The 14874-nt window shown below is 45.7% G+C and overlaps 1 protein-coding gene across 1 annotated transcript; it reads right to left on the bottom strand.

Moving 5' to 3' along the window:
* Positions 1-10180: 10180 nt before the first annotated feature.
* Positions 10181-13862, bottom strand: LOC308424323 (large ribosomal subunit protein uL11-like; the record flags this gene model as incomplete). Its single annotated transcript, XM_080921252.1, has 2 exons — positions 10181-10686; positions 13823-13862. 2 exons carry the CDS (start codon positions 13860-13862, stop codon positions 10181-10183), a joined length of 546 nt encoding a protein of 181 aa, XP_080777378.1.
* Positions 13863-14874: the final 1012 nt, after the last annotated feature.

Genomic DNA, 14874 nt, shown 5'->3' with positions numbered 1-14874 from the left:
ATCGAGTTGCTGGCCAGTACACAGCATTCATTAGGGAAGTGGTAAATTCTTTAAAAAGCAACATTTGTGTGTGTGTGTGTGTGTGTGTGTGAACGTGAACATCCTATAGTACACGTGGAAGTCAGAACCGCCTTCCTGTTGAGCGTTCTTTTATGTGAGTCCTGGGGATGAAACTAGACATGTCAAGCTTGAGGACAAGTACCTTCACCCACTGAGCCCTCTTGCTGGCCCAGAAGTAGCAAATTCTGAGGCATAAAGGACACTTTTTGCTATCTCTCTAATATTTTTATAAAGAGGATGAATTAGAGGTTTAATTTGAAGATGATGTAGTGCACACGTACAGTCCTTGCCTTTGTGAGGTGGAGCAGGACGATTGTGAAATTAAGACCAGTCTAATGTGGTACACACCTTCAATCCTAGCACTCTGGAGGTAGAGGCAAGTGGACCTCTGTGGGTTGGAGGCTATCCTGGTCTACAGAGTGAGTTCCAGGACAGCCAGAGAGCTACATAATGTGTTAGCTTTCTGTCTAAGCTCCACCCCACAGTTACCTGGCAACAGCCAAGTATGCTCCGCCCCACAGTTACCTGGCAACAGCCAGGTATGCCTGACTCACTCACTATAAAAGAGGCTTTCTCTCCTTCTCCCCTCCCCTCCTCATTCCCCTACCCCCTCTCTCCACCTGCTCGTTGTTGGCCTTCCACTTCTCTACTCCCCCCACCCCGTGCCTCTACTACCCTCTTGACCCCCCCCATGCCCTGAATAAACTATTCTCCCTTAGCATGGACCCGCCGAGGCACCCCCCTTCCCCATACCTCCACCAAACATATCCCCTCCTCTTTTTATAAACACATTATCATGTCTCAAAAAACAAGTGAAGATTCACAGTGGTTAAGAGCCTCACGTCCTGTTCTTGCAGAGGACCCCAGTTCAACCTGTAACTCCAGTTCTGTCAGATCCAACACCAGGAAACTTTGGCAGCCTACACTCCTGTGCACATTCCCACAATGGAACACACATAAACACGTTAAAAAAAAAAAACAAAAAACTTAGGCCTAGAGAAATAGCTCAGTGGTTAAAAGTGCTTACTGCTCTTCAGAGCTCTAGAGTGTGAATGAGTATTTTATTTCCCCATCCCATGCCCTGGTGGAGTTGGCGGTGCTGGAGGCAAACCTGTCACACCAGCTAGCTAAGCACTGTACCAGTGAGGTGAGCCACATCCCCAGCCAGAGAGTGGCTCCAGCGGACAGAAAGTGATCAGTGAAGAATGTTCCCCTTGAAGGGAGCCAAGGAATTCCTATAAGATCTGGCTGCAGAGCCAGCCCACTGTGTACTAGAGCTGTGTGAACTTGAGACACATTGAACTCATCTTGACTTTTTTCATCTGCACATTATAAACAACTGTACCCTTATCTACAGAGTTCTTATCCATAAACTCTGTCACCCTTGGTGGTAAGGTAAATATTACTTAGGGATTTTTGAGACACCTCACGATAGTCCTTATTAACCTTAAATTCTACATACCCTATGCTGGCCCAGAACTCGCCATCCTCCAGATTGAGATTATTCATATACACCACCATACACATCAGAGACAGTTGAATGGATAGGTTTTTAGTCTCAGGACTTGGGAGATAGAGGCAGGCAGATTTCTGTGAAGTTGAGGCCAGCCTGGTCTATCTACATAGCAAGTACCTAGATAGCCTACATAGAATAAAAGAAAAAAGAAACAAATACTTGAAAAAAGAAACTGAGGCTGGAGAGATGCCTCAGCGGTTAAGAGCACTGGCTGCTCTTCCAGAGGTCCTGAGTTCAGTTCCCAGCAACCACATGGTGGCTCACAACCATCTGTAACAGAATCTGATGCCCTCTTCTGGTGTGTCTGAAGACAGCTACACTGTACTCATATACACAGAATAAATAATTTAAAAAAGAAAAACTGCTTAGCTCTGAGTATATTGACTGTTCATGTACCACTTACACATTAGCTATTATGTATTTGAAAGATGCAAGAGGATTACCTATATAGGTTATTTATAAAACCTATGTCATTTGTATTTTTGTGCCTAGGGTTCCCTTCATAGACCCTGGGACTAGTTCTCTGGGCCACTGAGGAAAGACCACACTGACCATGAATAAGAATGACATGGTCTTACAGAATTATTGTAAACATTAAACTTCCACACGTGGATAGCCTTTAGGAAGATGCTAACAAAACAATAGCTGAGTTTTGGAGTGCATTGTATATATCATCAGCACTTCGTGTGCTGGGACAGTGGACTCCAATTCTAGGACATCCGCAGAGTGGTTGCTGCAGCAGCACTGGGGTGGGACTGTCCAAAACAGTAAAGAGATGACAAAGAGGACACTGTGGGGCTTTAGGCAAATAGCTGGACTTCTCTAGACCTGCCTTCTCATCTGCAAGTAGAGTCTGTCGTCCAGGCCTAGCAGCTCCTCACATTCCCTCAGGGAGAGGAGGAACACCCGCAAACCTTCTCAGGAGGAGCTCTGCAAGGTCCTTTCCTCCCCGGGGATACAGAAGCCACTAATGGTTACTGGAGGCAGAGGGGACCTGCCCACAGGCCTGGTGGCTGACCTAATTAAACTCATTGGTTCACCAAGCTCCGATCTTTGGTTTGCTGCTGGTGCCCCTGTTACTTAGGTAGGCAGACGTGTGCTCACACCTCCCCAGGGAACGCTAATGTAACAGGGTGTAAGGACATGGCAGTTGGAACCACACAGAGTAACCATGAGAACAGTGATGAGAGACAACATCATTATTATTAAATGACTAGATACAAATAACATTTCCGGTGAAGGGGGTTGAGGGGGAGAAGAGAGCAGAGCTGGGGGGATAACTCATTCTATAAAAATGCTTGCCACAGGGCTTAAGAGCACTGACTGGGGGCTGGAGAGATGGATCAGCAGTTAAGAGCACCAACTGCTCTTCCAGAGGTCCTAAGTTCAAATCCCAGCAACCACATGGTAGCTCACAGCCATCTGTAATGGGATCTGATGCCCTCTTCTGGTGTGTCTGAAGACAGCTACAATGTACTCATAAAAATAAATAAATCTTTTTTTTTCAAATTATTTACTAGAATGTCTGACTCAAGGAACTAAAAACACATGCTTCCAAATGTTGTACAGTTCATGCTTGACATGACACTTGAAAATACTGGACCCAGACTGTGAACTAAGGTTCAACATGGAGAGTAACTGAATGAGAACTGGAGACAGCAGCAGCCTGAATAGCCACACCTCGGGCTGAAAATAAATAAATCTTTAAAAAAGAAAGAAAGTAGAGATGCATACTTTTAGTCTCAGCACCTGAGAGGCAGAGGTAGGCAGATCTCTTGAGTTCAAGGCCAGCCTGGGCTACTGAGTGAGTTCTGGGATAGTCAGGGCTTCACAGAGAAACCCTATCTTGAAAAACCAGAGAGAGGGAGAGCTGGAGGGGGGGGGGGAGAGAAGGTATCCTCATACCCTCGGGTGGGTTAGCCTTCTCCTGTCCCTCCTGTGTGTGGTTAGCATCTCTGCCGAGTGGAGACTTGCAAACCTGATCATCCCCACCTGGGAGAAAACGTTTGGCCCGTGGCCTCCATATGAAGGTGTGCAGTGCAGTGCTCACACACACAAACACAAGTAATCTAATGCTCCAAGTGCTACAAAGGGAAAGAAAAGCTGTGGAGAGGCTGGCAGGGGTGGGGGAGCAACTCAAGTAGGAACGTGTGTTTAGTGAGCATGTGCGAGGTAAGGCTGGTATCCTCTAATCCTAACACTCAGGAGCTAAAATAGGACAAGTGCCAGGCTAGCCTACACTTGAGGACTCTCCACCCCACCCCCCTGGAGTTTTGTGACAGTTTTTCTGCACAGCCCTGGCTAGTCTCAAATTCCCACTCTGTAGATCAGACTGTCCTCAAACTGACTCTGCCTCCCAAGTGCTGGGATTAAGGTATGTGCCACCATGGTAGGCCACACAGTGAACACTTAAAAACAAACAAAGAGCCTCAAAACCTTTAGTTTCATTTGGGGGGGGAATGCATGTGTGGAAGTCAGTTGCTCTTTCAGTGTGTCAGGTAGCAACTGCTTTTGCTCATTAAACCACCCCACCAGCCCCCAATAATTTTTTTTTTAAAAAGGTTTTGGGTTCAATTCCCAAGATGAAAGAAAAGGAGGAAAAGTCAGTGGGTCATTAGAACAAGTCCTTTTTCTCCCCGCACCCCAGACAGATCTACTTTGTAGCCCTGACTGGCCTAGAACTTGGTATGTAGACCAGGCTGGCCCAGAACTCACAGAGATCTGCTTGATTCTGCCTTCCTCCTAGGATCATAGCAGTTAGCCACTTGAGCCACCAACCACACCCACCTTTCTCTCTCTCTCTCTCTCTCTCTCTCTCTCTCTCTCTCTCTCTCTCTCTCTCTCTCCCTGTTCGAGAGTACACACACACACACATACACACAGACACAGAGAAAGTGGGGGAAGTTTCCGGGAATTGGCTCTCTTCTAATACCAATAGATCCCAGGGATCAAAAACAGGTCATGAGGTTAGTGGCAAAAAACATCTTTTGCCCCACTGACCCATCTCTCTGACCCAGAAGTTTCTGTCTCATTTACAGTGTAGTCTAGTGCAGGTTTGAGAATGGGGAACCTATCCTGTCAAGATCTTGGGAGGCCATTCCTTGTTTTCTGAGTGACTTAGCCCTGCCTGGCTTCCCAGACTCCTGTACTTGCTAAGGAGCAATGAGGGGTCAGGTCAGCCCAGAGGACATTCCATTGAATAGGACTGTCATGTGGTCACACTTACAGCAAGGGAGGGAAAAGGGGTGATCATAAGTAGTTTCTTCAAGAGAAAAAAAATAAAAATAATTTCTTCATTTAACCATGTTCCAAATATTGCACAGGACACAACTTACAGTGAGAAATTCTTGGTTGTTTATCTGAAATTCAAATCCTGCACTTTTACTAGCTAAACCTGGTAGTCCCCGTGAGGAAGTAAAACTTGGCCCAGCGCTCAGGAAGATGAAGCCTGGGATCTTTGTATGTCAGTGTCTTTCTGAGCCAAATACCTGTTTTTCCTACAGAATACATTTACCGCCCCCACCCTCAGTCTCATGTAGACACAGTACTAAGCACTCGGTCCGAAGCCGGCTTCAGGGGCTTACTGGGGGCACTGACACTTTAAACAAATCATCTGCACTGCACAAATACACCCAGTGTCCATGGGTGGAGCAAGAAAGGGTGAAGCTGGGTCAGATTTCCATTCAGAAAAGGGAAGCAGGGAAGGGTGGGGCTTCCGGTCAAAAGCTTCTTAGACCCCACTGCTCAAGCAAGCAGAACTGTCCCTGGGACGAGGGCAAATTCCTTGACTAGACCCTAGTTTTCATATTGGAAGGAGTCCTTAGCCCACTTTTTTGGCTTCCCTCCTTTCTGAACACAGAATTCGTGAGGACTCTCCTCTTTAGCTCACTGGGCTTAGAAGCATGGACTCCTTGGGAAATGTCCAGCTTCTGCCAATGGCTTCCTATATGAAGGTTTACTGTTCATTTTAAGGTTCAGCCGGATGGAGGCTGTGTGGGGATGGGGGTTAAACTTTGCTTTTTAGGGCCGGCAAGATGGCTCAGTGGCCACTTGCAGCCAAGCCTGATGACTTGAGTTCAGTCCCCAGAACCCACATGGTGGAAGAAGAAAACCAAGTCCTACAAATTGTCCTCCAACTGCCACATGGGCACAAATGGGAAGGGACACATGTGCAGATACAAAATAAATAAATGTAATTTAAAAAATATTATTTATTTAATGTATATGAGTGCGCTGTAGCTGTCTTCAGACACAACAAAAGAGGGCATCAGATCCCATTACAGACGGTTGTGAGCCACCATGTGGTTTCTGGGAATTGAACTCAGGACCTCTGGAAGAGCAGTCAGTGCTCTTACCTGCTGAGCCATGCCTCCAGCCCCATTAAATGTAATTTTTATTTGCAGATACATATAATCTTTTATATTTTAATTATGTGAGTATTTTGCCTGCCTGTGCACCATAGGCATGCAAGTGCCCAGAGAGGCCAGAAGAGGGCGTTGATCCCGAGACCGGAGTTACAGACTGCTATAGTAAAGCTACCTTGTAGGTACTGAACGAACCTATGAGAGCCAACTATCCACTCCATATACATATTATAAATACCTCTCTGCTCTGCTGATTACTATGTTTTTTTTTTAACTCTGTGCTCCAAAGTTTTTTGTTTTTTGTTTTTTGTTTCCCTACCCCCTTTCTTTTTCCCAGCTGAGATAGGTACTGATGGTGCTGCACAGAAAATCTTGTAACTGCTGCCGGCAGTCTCAGTGTTAGGCTCTGCTAATAAAGGCCACGAGAGGGCGATAGTGAGGCCAAAGGTAGAAGGAAGGAATTGGCTCCTTCAGTTGGCTTCCTGTTCCCGTGAGAGCTAAGGTCTTAACACTCCTTTTCTTTAGCGGCAGGTCCTTCTGGCACTTGCTGTGGGATGAACTTTGGGAGTGTGTTTCCCCGGCAACAGTCGCAGAAGCAGCTCTGTAGCATCCCACCTGGAGATACCAGCAACCAGCTAGTCTGGGTCCCCGGCAAGTGGAGAGACAGGAAGCACCAGACGTTCGCAAAGTCCGAAGGGCTCTGTCCAGTCCTTCCAGGTGTCCTGGGTTTAGTAACTCCAAACCCTTGGCTTTACTCTCTGTCCTAAACAGCACAGATGCTTCCTGCTTGCTCGTGGCTTTTTAACGGGGAGAGTATTTATTTTCTTTTATCTATTTACGAATGTTTTGCCTGCATGTAGACCAGCTGGACTCAAACTCAGAGATCCACCTGTTTATGGCTCCGGAGAGCTGGGACTAAAGGTGTGAATCACTATGCCCCGGTCAGAGAAAGGACTATTTTCTTACCAACGTTGTTTGGAATCGCCAGAATGTAGTGACAATTACAGTGGAAAGGCTACTCTCTGATTCTCTGATCCTCCTGCCTCCCCAATTCTGGGTTTATAGGTGTGTGCCATCATACCTGAACCAAGGAAAGCACTGTACCAGCTGAGCTGTCCTTGGCTCTCCTAAAGAGTTTTCCACCATTACCTACCTTCATAGTTATCATGTGCAGTTGTTGTTATTATTATTATTATTATTATTATTATTATTATTATTATTATTAATGGTAGTATTCTTTTAGACAGGATCACACTGTGTATCTTTGGCTAGCCTGGAATTCACTGTGTACATCAGGATAGTTTCAAAGTCACAAAGATCTATGTGCCTCTGCCTCCCGAAGTGTTGCGACTAAAGGTGTGGGCCACCATTCCTGGCTTAGAGTTAACAATTTTGTACTTAATCAATTGCTGAGTACATTTTCTCTGTAAATTACTTTGGTTTCTGTTGCACTGAGTAGGCATTAATGGCTATGAAAATATGTATTAGAAAGGGGCTGGAGAGATGGCTCAGTGGTTAAGAGCACTGACTGCTCTTCCAGAGGTCCTGAGTTCAATTCCCAGCAACCACATGGTGGCTCACAACCATCTGTAATGGGATCAAGTGCCCTCTTCTGGTGTGTCTGATGACAGTGACAGTGTACTTACAGAAAGGGTCCCCAGGACATAGATGAGATTCAGCCTGGCTGTGTCTGAATGTACTAAGCTTCCTGCCAGGCTAGCATTCTATGCTCTCTGTTCCTGCCACACAAGTAACCAAATATCAACTGCGGTTATCTGTGACAATGTGCCGACTGAAGCGTGTGTGTTACAGTGATGACAACTGTAAGCACCGAGGATGGTCCTTTGATGTGTCTGAATCTTTATAGGAAAAAAAAAAATCCCAAGAAGCCAGTAAGCTCAGCATTCAGGGCACTGTGGGAGAGTTAAGAGTTCAAGGCCTGTCTGGACTACACAGAGCATAGCTCAAAAAGACCAAAAAAAAAAAAAAAAAAAAAAAAAAAAAAAAAGACAGGACAAGCGGCTCAGGTCCTTCAGTGCAAGTCAGAAAGCAGCAGAGTTCGAGCTGGAGGCACACAAGCATTCTTTTCCTTCCTCCTCTCCCTCCTCCCCTCCTTTCTCCCCTCCCGTTATTTTTGATTTTTGGGGTTTTGTTGTTGTTTGGTGACGTTTTATTTTAAGATGGGGTCTCACTAGATGTCTCTTGCAGGCCTGGAATTTGCCAGATAGACCAAACAAGAGAACCAACCATTCTCTGGCTTCAAACTTGTGGCAGGGGCAAGAGAGATGGTTCAGTGGCTAAGGGTACTTGTTTCTCTTTTAGAGGGCCCTGGTTCAGTTCCCAGCATTCACAGGATGACTTAAATTTATCTGTAACTCCAGTTCCAGGGAATCTTCTGACCTCCATGGTCATTAGGGATACATGAAATTCATATGCATAAATGTAGACAAAACATGCATACACATAAAGTAAATATTAAAAACTGTTTATAGAAGTACAAAAGAAATTGTAATTGAATTTATTTATGTCGGGGGAGATGCATGTGCCATTGAAGGTGCATATGGTGGGTGAAGGACAGCTGATGAAAATGAAACTTGGGTCTACCCTCCTATCATACGGGTCTTGGGAATCAACCTTGACCTCAAGTGCCTTTGTGTGCTAAAGCTACCTCACTGGCCCTGATGAAAACATTTTTAAAAAAAGATTTATTTATTTATGTATATGTGAGTACACTGTAGCTGTCTTCAGACACACCAGAAGAGGGCATCAGATCCCATTACAGATGGTTGTGAGCCACCATGTGGTTGCTGGGAATTGAACTCAGGACCTCTGGAAGAGCAGTCAGTGCTCTTAACCGCTGAGCCATCTCTCTGGCCCAAAAACATTTTTAGTAGGTTTGATATGGCCTAAGTATGGAGCAGTGGTGCTCATCGTGTGTTTGGGTCACGACTCCTTTGGAGGTCAAAGAGCCCATTTACAGGAGTTACATATCAGATCTCCTGAATGTCAGATATTTACGTTATGATTTATAATAGTAGCAAAATTATAGTTATGAAATAGCAAAACACAGTGTTATGTTTGAGGGCCACCACAAAATAAGGAACCGTATTAAAGGGTCGCAGCGTTAGGAAGGTTGAGAACCACTTGATCATGAAACCTCCCGCCCTTGACGTCTGTCAAGGTTCATTCTCTACCTCACCCAGAGTGACTCTCGGTCCTCCTGGTGATTTGATAAGGATGACCCCATGACCCCATAGACTCAAGTGTTTGAATGCTTGGTCCATAGGGAGTGGCACTGTTAGGAGATGTGGCCTTGTCGGGGCTATGGGGGCTGCCTTTAAAGTCTCCTATGTTCAAGGTGTGCCCGTGTGAGACACAATCTCCTCCTGCTGCCTGCTGACCAAGATGTAGAACTCTCAGCCACTTCTCCAGCACCATGTCTGCCTGGATGCTGCCGTGCTTCCCACCATGACAATAAGGGACTAAGCCTCTGAAATTGTAAGCCAGCCCCAATTAAATGTTTTCCTTTATAAGAGTTGCCTTGGTCATGGTGTCTCCTCACAGAAATATGACCCTAACTAAAATAGTTCTATAGGTTCTGTCATGACATGTGCTATTCATTGTAGGTACCATCTGGCCTTGGGTTCACCATCCTGCCTTAGCCTAAGTCCTGGAGTTATAGGCACACACTATTTCGTCTAGCTTGCTCTTGGCCGCCCCCCTCAAGATACAGTCTCAGTGGGTGGTGGCATGTGACTTTAACCCCACACACACACACACTAGAGGAAGAGACAAGTGGATCTCTGTGAGTTTGAACCAGCCTGGTTCACAGGGCTATACAGAGAAACTTGGTCTCAAAAAAAAAAAAAAAAAAAAAAAATACGGACCTATGTTAACTCAGGCTGGTTAACCAAACTTGATGTGTAACCAAAGCTTCTCTTGAGATTCCCCTTCCTCTGCTAAGATTGTAAGCATGAGCCTTTCTACCTTTACTGCATGTTTTCTATGTCTGATTATGCTAAATACACAGATCGTATTGTGTTATACTCGCTTGTTCTGTTACAGTACAATAACACACTGCAGAGGTTTGAGGCCTAGGAGCACTGCACTATGCAGTATAGCTTAGGCGTGTGTTGTAGGGTCTTACTGCTGTAAACAGACACCATGACCAAGGCAAGTCTTTTTTTTTTTTTTTTTTTTTTCAGATAAGTCTTTTATTGAAATACTTTCTTGTTACTTCTTAACTAGCCGGGGACTCCACTGCACCACTGTTGATGTCATCTGTGATGTCATGAGGGTGGCGGCCATCTACATTGCAGCTCATAGACTGTGCAGTCCCCAGGATCTCCTTGATAGTTCCAGAAAGCTCTCTGGTCAAGGACCAGTGTCGCATCTGCCGGGCAATGTTGACAAACTCATCAAAAGTGATGTTTCCACTGTGTTTGATATTTTTCTGCTTCTTCCTGTCTCTTGGTGGCTCCTTGAGGGCTTTGATGATCAGGGTAGAGGCAGAGGGCACCACCTCAATCTGGGCCTGTCTGTTCTGGATAGTCAGTTTCACTGTAATCCTGAGGCCTTTCCAGTCCCCGGTAGCCTTGGTAATGTCATCACTGACTTTCTTTGGAGACAGACCCAGAGGGTCTATCTTAGGGGCCAAGGCGGATGTGGCGCTGACCTCAACTCCAGTGCACCTCAAGTACACGACTTTGATCACGTCAAGGTCGAACTTGGGCCTGGTGGAGGCGGCTGGTGTCGGATGAACCCAGATTCAGGACGACAGAAGAAAGTTGCACCGTTTCCTCTTCCGAGCTGAAAGCCGAAAAGCCCAAGGCAAGTCTTATAAGAACAACATTTAACTGGGACTGGCTTACAGGTTCAGAGGTTCAGTCCTGTATTATCAAGGCAGGAAGATGGCAGCATCCAGGCAGGCATGGTGCAGGAGGAGCTGAGAGTTCCATCTCTTTTTTTGAAGTCAAAGAGAGGACTGGCTTCCAGGTAGCTAGGAAAAGGGTCTTTTTAAAAAAGACTTATTTATTATATACAAGTACACTGTAGCTGTCTTCAAACGTACCAGAAGAGGGCACTAGATCTCACTACAGATGGTTGTTGGGAATTGAACTCAGGACCTCTGGAAGAGAAGTCAGTATTCTTAACCTCTGAGCCATCTCTCCAGCCCCCCAGGCACCATGATTATAGGCTTGGGCAGCTACATCTGCCCCTTCTCTTCTGTCTTCCTTAGTGCTGGGGACTGAATCCAGGTCCTTGGGGCATGCTGAGCAAGCACCATACCTCTGAGCTATCCCCCTGACCCCTAATCTATAGAAGTCTGGTTCTAGAGCTTACACATGTCACTATGAAGGTGACATTTTGCTGAGTCTAGTGAGATGGAAGAAGTGGGTGTTGTAGATGCAGAATAAAAGTGTTAGAAATAAACCCCACCAAAAAAATCTGATGAGTCTCCTTCAGAGAAGTATCTGGGGGTCCCACATCCAACTGTATCCCAAGCTGCTCTTGAACCTAAGCATCCAGCAAATCCAACAGTATTTAAAGTCTCCGAGTCCAATAGAGATGCCGTATCGGGTCACTCACAAGCCCTAGCTGCTGGATCACCACAGAGAACATTCAGAGTCTGGAGCAAACCCATACCCTTTCTGGAGATAACTTCTCTCTCCATCCTTATTTCTTTTGTACTTTTAGAGGGACTGAAAACCTGGCCACAGACTATTGTGACCTGAGATCCATGAAATAGCTCGTGGGGTCAAGGTGCTTGCCGCCGTCACTGATGACTGAGTGGCATCCATGAGACTCATCTGTGGGAAGGAGAGATCTGACTCCCATGAGTGGTCCCTCTGACCTCCACATGTGCTACAGCACGTGTCCACACGAAATAAATGCTAAGGGATAAAAGTCCTTCGCCTCTGCTCCCTCTGCACTGCCTCCTGATGAGCTGCTTCTGTCTGTAGCCCGGATACAGATGGCTCAGCACCGCATGCTGCCACCGCATGAGAGGGGACGGCTGTCACATGGCAGCCCTACTCAGAGGTGCTACTGAAGGACAGCGGTGGACTCCCCTTGAAGATTCAAAGCCCTCAGAAACGAGATTTGGATTCCCCTATCATGGAAAGGATTCTGCAGCTGAGACTCTGGCAGAGAGCAAAGAGAATTCGGAATGGATAGCAGGGGAAAAAGCTATAAATATCCGCTGTCTTGTGACCACTTACGGAGAGGAACACTGTGAAAGCAACTAGTATTTCCTTCATCTGTTGTGTGTGTGTGTGTGTGTGTGTGTGTGTGTGTGTGTGTGTAATTATAATTTATAAATATTAGTCTTAATGACGAAAGAATTGTAATCATATTGAGAACACATAGGAATGCATATCATTTTCTCTTCATATCAGTGCAATTTTTTTGTTGAAAATTAACTTTTTTTTTCCCCTTGAGACAGGGTCTCACCAAATAGCCCAGAGATCCTGCTGCCTCTGTTTCCTAAGTGCTGGGATTAATAACTTGTGGGGGCCAAAGGAAAGCATCTGATCCCCTGGGCCTGGAGTTACAGATGGTTATGAACGATGTGTATGGGTGCTGGGCACTGAACATGGGTCCTTGGAAGAACAGTCAGTGCTCTTAACCCCTCTAGCCCTTCCTTGTTGTATATTTACCACTGAACGTGAATAATGAATACCCTTGCTCCTGTTGTTTTGTATGTGGGATGTTTGTAGTTTGCTTGTTTGTCTTTTGCTTTTCTTTTCTTTTTTTTTTCTTTTATAATTTGTTTCATGTATGTGAGTACACTGTAGCTATCTTCAGACACACCAGAAGAGGGCATCAGATTCTGTTACAGATGGTTGTGAGCCACCATGAGGTTGCTGGGAATTGAACTCAGGACCTCTGGAAGAACAGTCAGTGCTCTTAACCGCCGAGCCATCTCTCCAGCCCCCTTGTCTTTTGTTTTTTTGAGACAGAGTCTCTCTCTGTAACATTGGCTGTTCTGGAACTCTATAGACCAGGCTGGTCTCAAACTCACAGAGATCCTCTTGCCTCTGCCTCCCTATTGCTGAAATTAAAAGTGTGTGCCACCACCCCACCCCTGATAACAATTTTTTTAAACTGAGAACTGAGCAAGTAATTGGAACCTCAATGGAAAGAAATTCAGTTAAGTGGACATGAACAGGAGACCCATCCTCCCTTCCTCCCTCCCTTTCTTCCCTCCTCCCTTCCTTTCCTCCTCCCTCTCTCCCCCCCCCTTTCTTTTTTTATGAGGCCCCACTTCTTTATTTGCCCAAAATGGGGTAAAACCTGTAATAATTAACTTACCTTGGGATACACATATACCACTCAAGTATGAGTAACCATTTGATTGATACTACAGTTTGTTCTGCCTGGTCCATAACGGGTGCTTAGAATACTGGGTGTGAGGGAAAAGATAAAGAGAGTAGAGGGGGGAATATATTCTATAGAGGTACGGCGAGGTCTGGGGGGGAGGGAAATGCCTCTGGTAGACCCATGTTGGGCATCCTTCCCCCCAAGGGACCAGCTACATGACGGTATAGTATAGAATAGTTTATTCAGGGCATGGGGAGGGGAGTTAAGAAGGTAGTGGGGGGTAAGGGAGGAGAGAGAAGAGAAAAGAGAGGAAAGAAGAGTAGAGGTCGACCATGAGCAGGTAGAGAGAGAGGGGGAAGGGAATAGGGAGAGGAGGGACAAAGGGGTAAGAGCAAGAGGCAAAAGAGCCTTTCCTTCCTTGTTGTGTGTGTGTTTGTGTGTTGGAGGCGGAACCCAGGGTCTCATGAATGCTAGGTTCTACCACTGACCTACATATCCCCAGCCCCACATCTTTTCAGGCGAACAGAACTGAGAGATGGTTCCGTTAAAAGTAACTTACTCTGAGGCTTACTGCCATTGTCTGCTAATGGCCTAGTCATCTTGACAGGCCTAGTCTTGGACACTTCAAGCCTAGGTACAATCCAGTCTAGGCCTAGAATGTTTTGGCCTCTAAGACTTACTGCTGAGTGAAATCACCCCTTTCTAGTTTTTTTCAATCTCTGACTGGTTGGTTCAACCCAGCTGTTCTGGCTCAAACTCCTTCCAAGCTGACTGATTCAAACTGGCTTCTCTTGAATTGCTCTGCTTGGCCTCTAACTCTGTCAATCTGTTCTAATCTTTTGGCTCCTTCTCTGGCTTGTTCTGTCTTCACCTGTGTCTAACTTGTTCTCTCTTCAACCTGCCTCTGTAAAACTTTCCGAGAAAAACTGTCTCCTCCTTCCTCTGCCCTGCTCTCTTACAAAGCTTCTTTTCCCTCTCTCCTGACAGTTGGGTGGATTCTGTCAAATCTTTCTCTGATTCCTCACTTTGTCTGCCACTCAATTAGACATCACTTTCAAACATGAATGCTGCCTTCTACGAACTAACTTTAACTTCATTGTTTGGGATTAAAGGTGCGTCCTAAGGGCTTGTCTGTGTTCCAGACAGAGTGATTAAAGGTGTGTGCTAAGGGCTGAGCCACATCACAACTAGGAACAGGTATTTTCAGTAAATAACATGATCTTAGGGTTCACAGTGTGATTTAATATCCTGCAAGAGTTCAAAGGTTAAGAACATTTACCCTTCTTCCAGAGGACCTGAGTTCAGTTCCTAGCACTGACATTTGTAAAAGTAACTTTTATTCACCTGATGTAGTTGTCGTCTTTGGATTTGATCCTTTGCCAGAACAGTCATGTTAGTGGAGTAAGATTCCTCTACACACACTGGCCAGCTCACAACTGCCTGTAACTTGGCTCCAGGAAAAGCTCAAGCTTCTGGCTTCTGTGGACACTTGCACTCGTGAACTTGTGAAGGCGCACCACATATACATAATTAAAAATAAATTCGCTTGTTTATTTGTTTACTGAGACAGGGTTTCTCTGTACAGCCCTGGATGTCCTGGAACTCACCCTG

Source organism: Micromys minutus (assembly GCF_963924665.1).
Source record: "Micromys minutus genome assembly, chromosome: 9".
Lineage (NCBI taxonomy): Eukaryota > Metazoa > Chordata > Mammalia > Rodentia > Muridae > Micromys > Micromys minutus.
The sequence above is the reverse complement of the archived record's forward strand: the minus strand, read 5'-3'. Positions and strand labels throughout refer to the sequence as shown.